Genomic DNA, 12,817 nt, shown 5'->3' on the forward strand with positions numbered 1-12,817 from the left:
GCATTTTATCATTTTGATATGATATGATCGATGCAAGCATCTTGCGGATAAGAAAAAGAATGACGTGTGAACGTAAGATAAAGGAAATATTTAGTTGGGCAATGTATTTTTGAGTTTTATGGCAATATTTTGGCATAAAATATGTTAGCTAACTTTTTTCAGGCACAATTAAAATATGTATTAGAGATGGGCCGAATATGGACTTTGCCGAATAGTGAGATCATGACATTATTCGGTTTCCTCATAGTCACACCGTGTATAAGAAAGACACGGTTTATTTTCTACACTAAAAAGTCCGGCCGGGAACGGTGCTGTCTCCGTTGAGAATGTGACCGAATGGGATTTGGGGTTACTGAGAATTTGTTAAACAATGAAGCGGAATATAACAAGTTATTTATTTCTATGATCAAAATTCGAATATTCTTTCACCAAAAACAATTATCATAAAATAAAATGCTTCCCCAAATATGCTTCCAATACTTTTCTTTGTAAGTCTTTTCCCAATTTCCAAATATTGTTTGACTCAAGTCATCAATGTGTAGTATAAAATAATACATGGTGATATAAAACGCATTCAGCTATACTTTGCATAGCGACCGTTGAGGTCATAATGAACTATTATAATGCTGAAATCGATTTCGTGATTCCAGCATTGATCCTACACTGAGAGAAAATACAACCAGTTTTCATGTTCGTTCAACAAGTTTTTTGGTTAACCTCCTGGATCCTGAAGGTATTAAATCTGGCAAAACTGTTTTTTTTTTTTGAAAAATCGATTTAATAAGTAACCAGTAACGTAGGAAAAATAGTAAAAAAAATCATAGTGTTTTCCCCTCGATTTTTCCTTATGGGCTCAGGCGAGTACATGGGGACTTTGTCCTCACTCGAGACACCAAACAAATAAAACAAAATACTACAGAAATCAACTTTAATTACATAAAAAAATATAAAAAATACTTATTATTTTAAAACTATATTATTTCAGTCTGAAATAAACCGAAATTCTATGAATCTTGCATAATAAACACAAAAAAATACTTCTGTAGGTACTTAATAGTACAGGCAAAAAATAAAATTTTGGTTTGATATTAAACTCTTCTGGAATAAATTGTATAGGTACTATTAGTATATTAGTACATGTGTAAAAAAGGTACGCAAGTTGCATATTAAGCAAATTACTTGAATGAAAACTAAACTAGAAATTACAGTAACAATTTTCCTTACTAAATAAATAACATTTTATGGCTGACATTTCTTAGGACATTTTTATATTATCTTAACATATAGTTTTAATTCAGTACCTTACTTTAATCTTCAGTTTTAGATTTCATAGGACATTTTTATCCTACCTTATAGATTAAGCTTCAATTAAGTAACTTAAATTCTCAGTCTTACATTGATTAGGACTTTGGTCTTACATTAAAATTTAGTTTTTAGTACATGTGTTTTTCGGTATCAGTGACTAGTGAAGATAATTATTTTGTATCTTAATTTTATTAACAATACAAAATAATAAGACTCACAATATTGACTGTTGTTTGGTATGGAATTCAGTATACATAACAGTTTCTCTGAATAGTTAGACACGGATACCCAAAGAAGTAGTACCAAATGCTCTAGCTATAATTTAGAGCATGTGGTTTTACTCTTTTTACAGTTTGAAGGCCCTTGTTTGCTTTTCAGTCATCATAGGCATATGACGAGCCATTTTGCTGATGAGGTCTAAATGAAGAAGATGCATGTACAATCTCAATCTTCGTCTCTTTATCTTTTGGAGCCAGTTCACCCTCAGAAACATCTTCTTCATCACAGCTGACGGTGTTTAGCTCTAATACAATTTTATTCTATCTGATAACTTCTGATATATATCTTCTTCTTTCCTCTATTCAACAGTTTTTTAAGCCTGAAAATCGGAATTAAAATGTAATCAACTTTTATGTGAAATAAAAAATCTTACATTATTGAGACCGGTTGTACTCGTCCGAGAACATAACTTACTTGTTTAAATCCGCTAGTACTCACACGAGTACATAAACTTCAGAGCTATATAAAACCAAAGTTTTTTAACTATATGGATGAAATTTACTTACTGGCATATGAAATACATTATATATTTATTAATTAAAACCAAATAAAAATATATAAATAGACTTTCAATGAGATAAATTCGGATTTACTTACCGCGGGACACCGTGTAGCCGATAGTGACAGATGTCAAAGCCGCACTGATCGCTGATTGGCCATCTGAGACCAGGTGTCTGTTTTATTCGGTTGACAGTTTCGTTCGGTAACGTTCTATGCCTACAAACTTGTTGTGCTGCTTTGACATTTCACATGAGATTTTTTTTGATCTTATGTCCTCAAGTGAGGACCGGGGGATCCAGGAGGTTAAAATAGCGCCTACGTGCTCTTTGGTTCAAACAACAAGCTACTTGTCATTTGAATCGGCAATATATTGAATCAACAAGTCGATTTTATAAAAACAACCTGACACATATTGTTTTAAACATACGTTTGGCTGATTCAAACGGATAAACCGCAACAAGTCGAACTTGTTAAATTCACAATGCAAATTTCTCTCAGTGTATGTTTAATAAAAGTTGTTAATTACGACCTCATTTGATATTTGAAAACATCATGAGGAAATCGGACTAATCCCAATATATAATAGTTACGAGTAGTTACCCTTCGGGGTTGGTGAGCCGTAGCAAATAAATAAATAATTACTATAGGACATTCTTACACAGATTGACTGAGTCCCACGGTAAGCTCAACAAGGTTAGTGTCGCAGGTACTCAGACAACGATATATATCGTCACTACTTTAAAAAAAAACTTGTATCTTCGTCTGTCAATGAAAAGAAAATTGTAGTAAGTATGTATGGAATGCATATAGACTTACTGCGTTTTAACAGCGTGAGATACGAGATTTTTTAAAAGTAGTGACGATATATAATATACAAATACTCATATAGGTACATAGAAAACATCCATGACTCAGGAACAAATATCTGTGCTCGTCACATAAATAAATGCCCTTACCGGGATTCGAACCCAGGACCGAGGCGCAGCAGGCAGGGTCACTACGCGCTAGGCCAAACCGGTCGTCAAATAACACAAGGAGGATGATGTTTATCATGACCCCAAAACTGTCTACGTTACTGTCTTTTTTATTTCACCCAGTCCCAGTATACAGCGTGTGTATTCCATACGGGCGAATATCTTAATGACGATTAGTATCGGATCTAAGGAACCCAACTACATGATTTTTTTCTTTAATAGATGAGATATATTTTTTCATACATAATAATTCAGCACGCAGTGTATTATGTCCACATCAATCAGCGTACCTACCTAAACGTCATTACGACATGACGTTCATGTCATGTCAAATTAATTGGATGGTGTCCATTGGTGCTTGGCCAGATTTCAAAAATTAATTACTCTTAATTAATAACAAGCAAAATAAGACTAGAGAGCACAGGAAAAAATATCAAAATACAAAGAGGAGTAAGACAAGGAGACCCACTCTCTCCCACACTCTTTATTGCCGTGCTACACAGCATAATGAAGAACTTGAAATGGGAAAAAAAGGGTGTAAGCATAAACGGCTTGTACCTCAGCTACCTCTGTTTCGCTGATGACATCGCAGTCTTATCCAATAGTGCACAGGAATTACAAAGTATGTTATCAAATTTGCACTCAATTAGCTACGAAATCGGTCTAGAAATGAATTTGAGCAAAACAAAAATCTTAACAAACGGAAAAGAACAACCAATATATATACAAGAAGAGGCAATTGAATATGTGAAAGATTATATATATCTGGGTAAACAAATATCTTTTGAAAGTGACAGACATGAAACAGAACTAGATAGAAGAATCACTAAAACATGGTGCAAATTCTGGAGTCTAAAAGACATTTTGAAAAACCCTCTACCGATGCCACTGAAAAAAAAGTCATGGACACCTGCCTATTACCATGTCTCAGCTATGGATGCCAAACCTGGACCTACACAAAAGACATAAAACAAAAAATTAGAACCTGCCAGAGAGCACAAGAACGTACAATACTAAATATTAAAAAACTAGATAAAATTAAGAGCTCAAAAATAAGAGAAACAACTATGCTTGTAGACGCCCTCGAACATTGCATACACATGAAGTGGAAATGGGCAGGGCATATAGCTAGACTACCTAACACTAGATGGACCAAAAGAAGCACAACATGGAAAGGACCACCTGGTAAACGAAACAGAGGACGACCACAGGCTAGATGGATAGATGACATAATAAAGCATGTCCCGAGAAATTGGCACACTGAAGCCCAAGATAGAGAGAGATGGCGCAAACTGGGAGAGGCCTTCACTCGCGAAGAGGTCCGCTCGTTTAAATAAAATATAACATATATTTTATTTAAATTTTGTAAGTAGTAATAAGTTACAAATGAGTCGGAATAAAAGGCTTTTTTATTTTTTTTATTTTTTATTTAATTAATAACACTTTTAAACAAAATGATTATACTATACGATTCGTACCATCAGATACTATAACTAGGTACATTATTCGCCCGTATGGAATTCACACGCTGTATATCCAAAGAGAAAACGGAGTGAATAACGTAACATTTCGTTCCAGCGGGCTCCGTCATTCGCATGATACACCACTTCCTCACGCCCGAAGTGTTCCGGAGAGGGCTCGTTATCTACATACAGGCCAAGTAAGTGTCTTGTTACTGCTGTTCAGTATTTTGCGAAAATTCGTACATTTCTGTTTGTAGGTATAACAGATTATACCATCCCATACATTAAAATGCGACCGCCTAAGACCGCGCTTACACTCCACCACACATAGATGGCGCCACAAAAAATGTCTTGTAGCTTTCGATTATACTTGTAGATGGCGTTAAGTGTCACTTTTGACATAGATTTACGGCTCGGAATTGACACTTAATGCCAAACTACAAATAATCGGTGGCAACAAGGCATTTTCTGTGGCGCCATCTATGTGTAGTGGAGTGTAAGCGCGTTCGTAGGCGGTCGCATTTTAATGTATGGGATGGTATGATCTTGTTATATTTAATTTATGGTATAACTAAAAGATGATTTTGAATGTTTCTTGGTTAGTTTCTCTAGAAGTGTATTGACCGGGATATATACCGTGATTATCTGTACTTATTATTATATACCTACTAGCTTTTGCCCGCGGCTTCGCTTGCGTTAAATTCGAAAATCGCGCAATGCTTCATACGAACATCCACCCCCCCATTTCAGGAAAGTGGGGGGTCGGAAAGAGACAAAAAGTAGCCTATGTCACTCTCCATCGCTTCAGCCGGCGTATCATGCTGCCAATTTTATCACTTATCCACGTGGATAAGACATCTGTCACTCTCACACTGACATACTTGCTAAAGCGTGACGGATACTTTATCCACGTGGATAAGTGATAAAATTGGAAGCATGATACGCCGGCAGCTATCTTCACTTAAAAAATCACATCAATTCGTCGCTCCGTTTTGCCGTGAAAGACGGACAAACAAACAGACACACAGACTTTCCCATTTATAATATTAGTATGGATGCGTCCATAAGTGAAGACATTTCGAAAAATAATATATTTTCAGGAACTTAAATAAAATTAGAACATGGGCCATTTTTTTCAAAGTTGTCCACCCCACTTTTTTTTGTAACATATAATGTATTTTTTACGCGATTGATACTCAGAATCACGAGGTCTTTCGATCCTAATAGGAGAAAAAAAAATGTCTCAAGATTTCCATACATTTTTCCGAACCTACCATTCCGTTACAGTCATACAAAATGTATGAAAAAATAGTAACGGAATGGGAAAAAACCTTGGGATACTTTTTTTCTCTTATTATAATTGAAAGAGCTCGCGATTCTAAGTGGAAGTCACATTAAAATTTCCAAATCCAAAAAAGGGTGGGGTGGACAACTGTGAAAAAAAATGGCCCAAATATACATACTAGGACAAGTGAGTATAAACATGTTGTATACAAAAACAGACGACTTATAAAACTCCGGAAACAAATTAGACGCGTTATAAGCCTAATGATCGAAAAGCGTCCGAAAAAGTTTCCAAGTTTTTTGCCAGAAGTTCCAAACAGAATAAGCCCCTTGAAGGCTTAGCGGACAGGGAATCTGAATAATGACCGTTTTTGAAATGCGACGCAGGTTCTGAACAGTTGTTTATTCATTTGGTTAATTAGCAACAAAAATCGAGTACTTGTTAATTCGAGACAGTTGTAGACTTTAATTAAAAGTGCTGGTAACGGCCCAGCCACGACATTGGTCTAAGCGCGACAGCGGTGAGCGGCGGCCATACATTTGGAGCGAGACACATCAGCGATGTGACTTTTCATTCGCACGTATGGCTGCCGCTCACCGCTGTCGCGCTTAGACCAATGTCGTGGCTGAGCCGTAAGCGCGACAGCGGCGAGTGGCGGCCATACATTTGGAGCGAGACACAGCGATGTGACTTTTCATTCGCACGTATGGCTGCCGCTCACCGCTGTCGCGCTTAGACCAATGTCGTGGCTGAGCCGTAAGCGCGACAGCGGCGAGTGGCGGCCATACATTTGGAGCGAGACACAGCGATGTGACTTTTCATTCGCACGTATGGCTGCCGCTCACCGCTGTCGCGCTTAGACCAATGTCGTGGCTGAGCCGTAAGCGCGACAGCGGCGAGTGGCGGCCATACATTTGGAGCGAGACACAGCGATGTGACTTTTCATTCGCACGTATGGCTGCCGCTCACCGCTGTCGCGCTTAGACCAATGTCGTGGCCGGGCCGAGAGAGCGTGCGGCTTTCAAACTGGAGGTCGCGGACCAATGAGTTTTTTTTTTTTGAACTTATGTGCGAAATGTACGAATCCCAATAAGGCAACTAGCCCTTTGAGTTGGAATGTCCGATGGCAGTGGTTTCGTAAAAACTAGAATCGTCCCACGATAAGTCTGCATAGATTTTAATAGCCCCGCCTCTGCAAGGGTTAAGTAAACGTCATAATTTCATCAAAGTTTGACGTTTAAAATAACATCTGCACTGGCGAGGCTGTGAAAATCATTGCAAACTTATCGTGGGACGATTCTAATGCCTATCCCCCAAATCTTGTGTTTAGTTGTCAAAACAAACAGTCCGTAGTCCGTGGTAAATACCGGGATAACGCAATGATGATGGAGCTACCCAAATTCACCCATCATCAGGCTACTTGCCTCTTAGTCAAGTCAGCTTCTTTTTAAGAACTTGTCAAAACGAATTTCAACGTCTTGCTAATATGGAATTAATATGAAATCGAAATGAGTGACGTCACGGTCAACTCAGTTACTTTATATATTTTTACCTGACTTATTGAATATAAATTGGATTTAAAAATAACTTATATCCATGTTTTTCTTATATTGATCTGATGCTTTATTTTGTGCATGGTATACAATATTTTATTTTAAGTACAGTCAAGTTCCCTTTTTTCTCGCAGCTCCCGTGCTGCCGCCACGCCATCGAACCTCTACGCCGCCATGCAACAGGCCCTTTCTGAGTCTAACCACTCTATTCCTTACCAGCTGGATACAGTCATGACCCAGTGGGAAACCCAGGGCGGTTTCCCGATCCTAAACGTGAGACGTACTTCGCCTGAGTCAAACTCGGTATTTGTGGATCAAGTAAGTCACAGAAAATACTTTGATAATTTGAACAGATTCTTAGTGAGACTTACCACACCATTCCTTACCAACTGGCGACAGTCATGATCTGACGGGAGACCCGAGGCGGTTTCCCGATCCTAAACGTGAGACTGAGTCAAACTCGGTATTTGTGGATTAAGTAAGTATTTGTGGATTCTTAGTGAGACTTACCACACCATTCCTTACCAACTGGCGACAGTCATGACCTGATGGAAGACCCAGGGAGGTTTCCCGGTTCTGAACATGGGACGTGTGTACTTCGCCTGAGTCAAACTCTGTGTTTGTTGACCAAGCAAGTAACTAGTTAAAAACTATCGATTATACATTTTTTTGTCCAAGAAGATCTCACTGAGTCAAATATTAACCAACTTTGAATGAGTAATTCCATACACTTTCTACGAACAAATATGTTCTGTACGATTTTGTGTGTATATGATTTTGCGTCTGTTACAAACGTATCTACTTAGCAAGTCAAATGAACTCAGTGAAATCCACTGAGTTGTCCGTCTTTACTCGCAGCTTGCAGCTTTCGGGCGTCAGTTTTTGTAAGTTGAAGTCAACCAAAACATAAAAAATGCCTCGTTACGTGATATTCAATTGTAACAACACAAAAATTATGAACAATCAAGAGCCTGAGACATATTTAAAATTACAGGCAAGAATCAACTTCAGTACAAAATTTGACACGCTCGGCCCCTATACAAATATATGAATTTGTTTCTTCTATCTAAATTAAGTTCTGTGCTCTACTCTTTCTAGGTTGATGTGAATGATGATAAATGTTATTTGAGTGCAACCTAAATAATGTATTAAATATCACTTTATCAATTTATCAAATCAAGAGTTACTGAAATCCTTTTAATTCATTAATCGACTAGTGGAATAACAACAAAATCGTTCTGAAATGCAGGACGGCTTGTTCCGATAATCCGGGCAAGCCACTTAACCAAATGGATCGTGCTAAAAACACTTAACTTGCTTTTCAAAAGGTACGTTTACTACATGAAAACTTGAGATGGGATTTTAGTTTAAAAACAAGTCTGGCGAAATTAGGTGTTTTTTGAGTAAACAGCTAGCATAATATTGGTATACTCATTATTTTTTTTATTTACATGCATCTGACCAATAACTTAGAGGTAAGGGAATATTCTTGCATAAGTATCGCCATTAACAACAACACACACCATACTTTTTTTTAATACTACGTCGGTGGCAAACAAGCATACGGTCCGCCTGATGGAAAGCGGTCACCGTTACCTATGAACGCCAACGATAATTTCTGCAACCTCATCAAAACTTTATAAACTAATGCCTATAACTAAGCTTGTCCAAAAAAAAATAGGCTGGAAGATTTTCCACGATGTATGGTGACGGTATCTTTTTGAACAAGCCAAAATCTAAGTTAGGAATCATACTTATTCTCATATGAAAACTAAATGCTTATAATATACTCATTTTCTTTTCTCATAACAGGAACGTTACCTAACCGACCGCTCCCAGTCATCCTCTGAGCGCTGGCACGTACCTCTCAACTGGGTACTGTCTACAAACATCGACTTCAGTGACACTAGCCCGCAAGGCTGGTTGCCACCATCTTTCACTGCTACGTCCTTCGACATCCCCGGTCTGTCCAACGCCGAGTGGTTCATCTTTAACAAGCAGCAGACTGGTACGTATAGTCTCGATTGGGTATTGTATAACAACATTGACTTCAGTGACACTAACCTGCAAGGCTGGTTGCCACCAACCTTCCCTGCCACATCTTTTGACATTCCCAGTCTTTTCAACGCCGAGTGGTTCATCTTTAACAAGCAGCAGACTGGTGTGTATAGTCTCAATTGAGTGTTGTCTAACAACATTGATTTCAGTGACACTTACTAGTCCTCAAGACTGACTGCCACCAACCTTCCCTGCCACATCTTTTGACATTCCCGGTCTTTTCAACGCCGATTGGTTCATCTTTACCAAGCAGCAGACTGATATGTATAGTCTCAATTGGGTATTGTCTAACAACATTGACTTCACTGACACTAGCCCGCAAGACTGGCTGACCCCCCTGGCTGACTAGATGATTGAAAATTACCGATGTGATGCGACGCGACGACGGAAGAGATAGTAGAAAGCAGCACGTAATCACCGAACATCCGTTAAAAAAACGAAGTGTCTATCGAAAGTCTTAACCCGCACATTTTCCGTATGAGTTACCCTTTGTTTGTCATTCTTCACTAAATTAGGCTTATCGTACAATTTTTTTTCGCAAAAAAAAAAGATAACGCTGAGACGTGATCACATTGATAAAGAATTTCTCATTACAGGTTACTATAGAGTGAACTACGATCCATCTAACTGGGAGGCTTTAACGAATGTCCTGGCCGACTCTCATGAGACCATCCACGTTCTCAACAGGGCTCAGTTGGTCGATGATTCTTTCAACCTGGCTAGGAACGGTCGTCTTGTAAGTAACAACAGAATGTCTGATCATCATTATCATCACATCAGCTTTTTATCGCCCTCTGCAGAGCCATAGGCCTCTCTTCTAGTACGCGACATGTCCCATCCACTAGTCGCATCCATTTGTGACCCGCAATTTTTCGGATTTCGTCCACTAAACTAGCCAGATATAGGTATGTCGTCTTAAGTATGTTTGAAATAGTCACCAGATGATGACCAATGTTTCGTGTTGAGATCGATGTTGTATTCTCTGAAGTTATCAATGTACTGATTATTATGTTTAAATCAGTCCAAAAACGGTGTGAAAATGATTAATCAATATCAACATTTTACGATCAAAGTTACCGCATGCATGGAGCCTAACAGCACCATCTCAAAATTAATTATCCTATTAACACCTATAAGTTGTCACTGCGATACAATAGGAATCTGCAGGGCACGTGATTGTCGCGAGATTACCCGTCCTTACGTCATTCATACGATTAGAAAAAGACGTGATCTGTGTCACTGCGAGATACTGTGGCTCTACTGGCAGGCTGGGCCTACTGTCAGAGTTAAAATCAACGATATCGTTGATGAAATAATACATACAGCTGTATCATATTGATATCTTAAAAGTATTATTGTTCTAATACGGTCGAAAAATCATTTTAATACGGCGTTTTAACTTTTTTATTCGCTACGCTTCGGAATACAAACAAGGTGAAATAAAAAGAACCGTTCAAACTTTGCATAGTAACTTTTGAGGTCATAATGAACAACTTTTATTATGGGACCAATGCTGAAATCGCGAAAAAAATTTTGGCTATTTCATAGCAATGAGCGGCATCATGACTGTCGAAATCTATGAAATAGCCAAATGTTTTTTTTTTGCGATTTCAGCATTGGTCCCATAATAAAGTAGTAGTAGTAAAGTAGTAAAACACTTTATTGTACCACAAAATAAAAATAATAAAAAGAGCTTATTACAAGTACAACGGCGAACTTATCCCTTTAAGGGATCTCTTCCAGTTAACCTTTGAGCAGTTGAGGGAGAATTGGAGATGGTAGGCATACTAGATGGTAGGCATATAGAGACTGCTGTTCCTGCAGTCAAACTCTTTCCAGAGTTTTGCGGGGCAATATTGTAATTATAAGGTTATCGCTGTATTCTAATAATTTGCCCGCCATGTCGCCGGACCCGGTGCCCGAACCCGACCTGGCACCGGATGCGCCGCGGGTTGATTCCGGTAACGACGGCGGGGACTTCGCGAGTCAGAGCGTGAGTGAGCCTGCTAATGAGCAACTAAGGAGGTCTTTGGAAGAGGCGATTACGCAGTATCGCTCCACAAACAATCCTAGGCCACGATTACCACGTCTGCCTATGAATAGACGCAATCTAGCGTTAATGGGAGCCTTAAGTAAACGCTTTACTAGAGCCATTTATACGGACTAGTAAAGATCTAGATGATACACACTCGATCATGTACTGCGGAGCCATCGCGGCGTGCCGTGTTGCTCGAGTCAAGTTTTCGGACGCTGACCGTGCAACTAGGACCGTCGGAGGTGTCCCTGCATGGCAAGTACGGATCGAGCGTCGTATCAACTCGTTTAGGACTCTCATTGCAAAGCTGATCTGCTTCAGAGGGGGTAATAATCGCCCCCGAGTAATGCGCTTTGTGAACCAGGCATTCGCGGGGACGGACATCTGGGGGGTTACCATGACGTACTAAAGACGTTCAGTTTAGGTTGAGAGAAAGGGACACAGCTATAGCAGTTACATAGCTCCGTCCCTCTCTCTCAACCTAAACTGAACGGCTTTAGCACGTCATGGTAACCCCCCAGGCCCCGCGACTATTTGGCCAATGTCACAGAGCGCATCGACTTCCTGAAGCAGAAAGTCTATGCATGGGCAAGCCGTATTCGCCGCTACAGAAAGCGTGTGGACCGATTCCAGCAGAATCGTCTTTTTCAAAGCGACCAAAGGAAAGTATACCGAAGGTGGGAGGAAACCGACCCTCGTGTGTCTGACGTGCGGCTGCCGGATGCTACTGCCATGTCTGATTTCTGGCGTAGCATCTGGTCGGTGCCCGTCGAACACACGGAGGATGAGTGGATGGACGAGCGACAACGGTGTCGAACGCTAGTGCGAGAACATCGAACCTATGGGGGCTATCACCATCAGCCCCGACGACGTATGTTGTGCTACCCGTACGGCCCAGAACTGGAAAAGTCCTGGACCGGACGGATTGCACAACTTCTGGCTAAAATGGTTTCGATGCTCGCACTCGCGTTTGGCAACGCAATTTCAACAAGCCCTCGATCTTCATTTCATTTCATTTCATTTCATTTATTATCAACCAACTTACACTAACAGGTAAACCAAACATGTAAGTTATAGGTTACATTACATTAAACTATACATACACAACTATATAGGTAAATTGAATAAAATTAACGAACTAGACAGGACTACACAATATTACATATACACTGTTTTAGTTTAAATTTTACAGCTTATTATACTACTTACTAAATAATTAGCCTACCTAAATAATTAGTACATAATAACAATGACGCTAAGACGTTATAGTTGTAGGAGTGGAGATCGACTCCAAATACCGAGTAGCCGTGGCTAGAAGCTTCGGTTCCCCCTGTGAGAATATGTCAGTCTGGGGGTCAAACAAA

General features: G+C 39.4%; 1 protein-coding gene across 1 annotated transcript in view; it reads left to right on the forward strand.

Annotated features, from left to right (window-relative positions):
• The window catches only part of LOC125242673 (aminopeptidase N-like), a 45,132-nt gene that overhangs the window by 16,145 nt on the left and 16,170 nt on the right, over positions 1–12,817 (forward strand). The window contains exons 7-10 of the mRNA XM_048151526.1: positions 4,638–4,719; positions 7,495–7,678; positions 9,173–9,368; positions 10,015–10,154. Of these exons, the coding sequence (XP_048007483.1) occupies positions 4,638–4,719; positions 7,495–7,678; positions 9,173–9,368; positions 10,015–10,154 (602 nt within the window). The remainder of the gene's footprint in view (positions 1–4,637; positions 4,720–7,494; positions 7,679–9,172; positions 9,369–10,014; positions 10,155–12,817) is intronic.

The sequence above is a fragment of the Leguminivora glycinivorella genome, chromosome 3, assembly GCF_023078275.1.
Source record: "Leguminivora glycinivorella isolate SPB_JAAS2020 chromosome 3, LegGlyc_1.1, whole genome shotgun sequence".
NCBI lineage: Eukaryota > Metazoa > Arthropoda > Insecta > Lepidoptera > Tortricidae > Leguminivora > Leguminivora glycinivorella.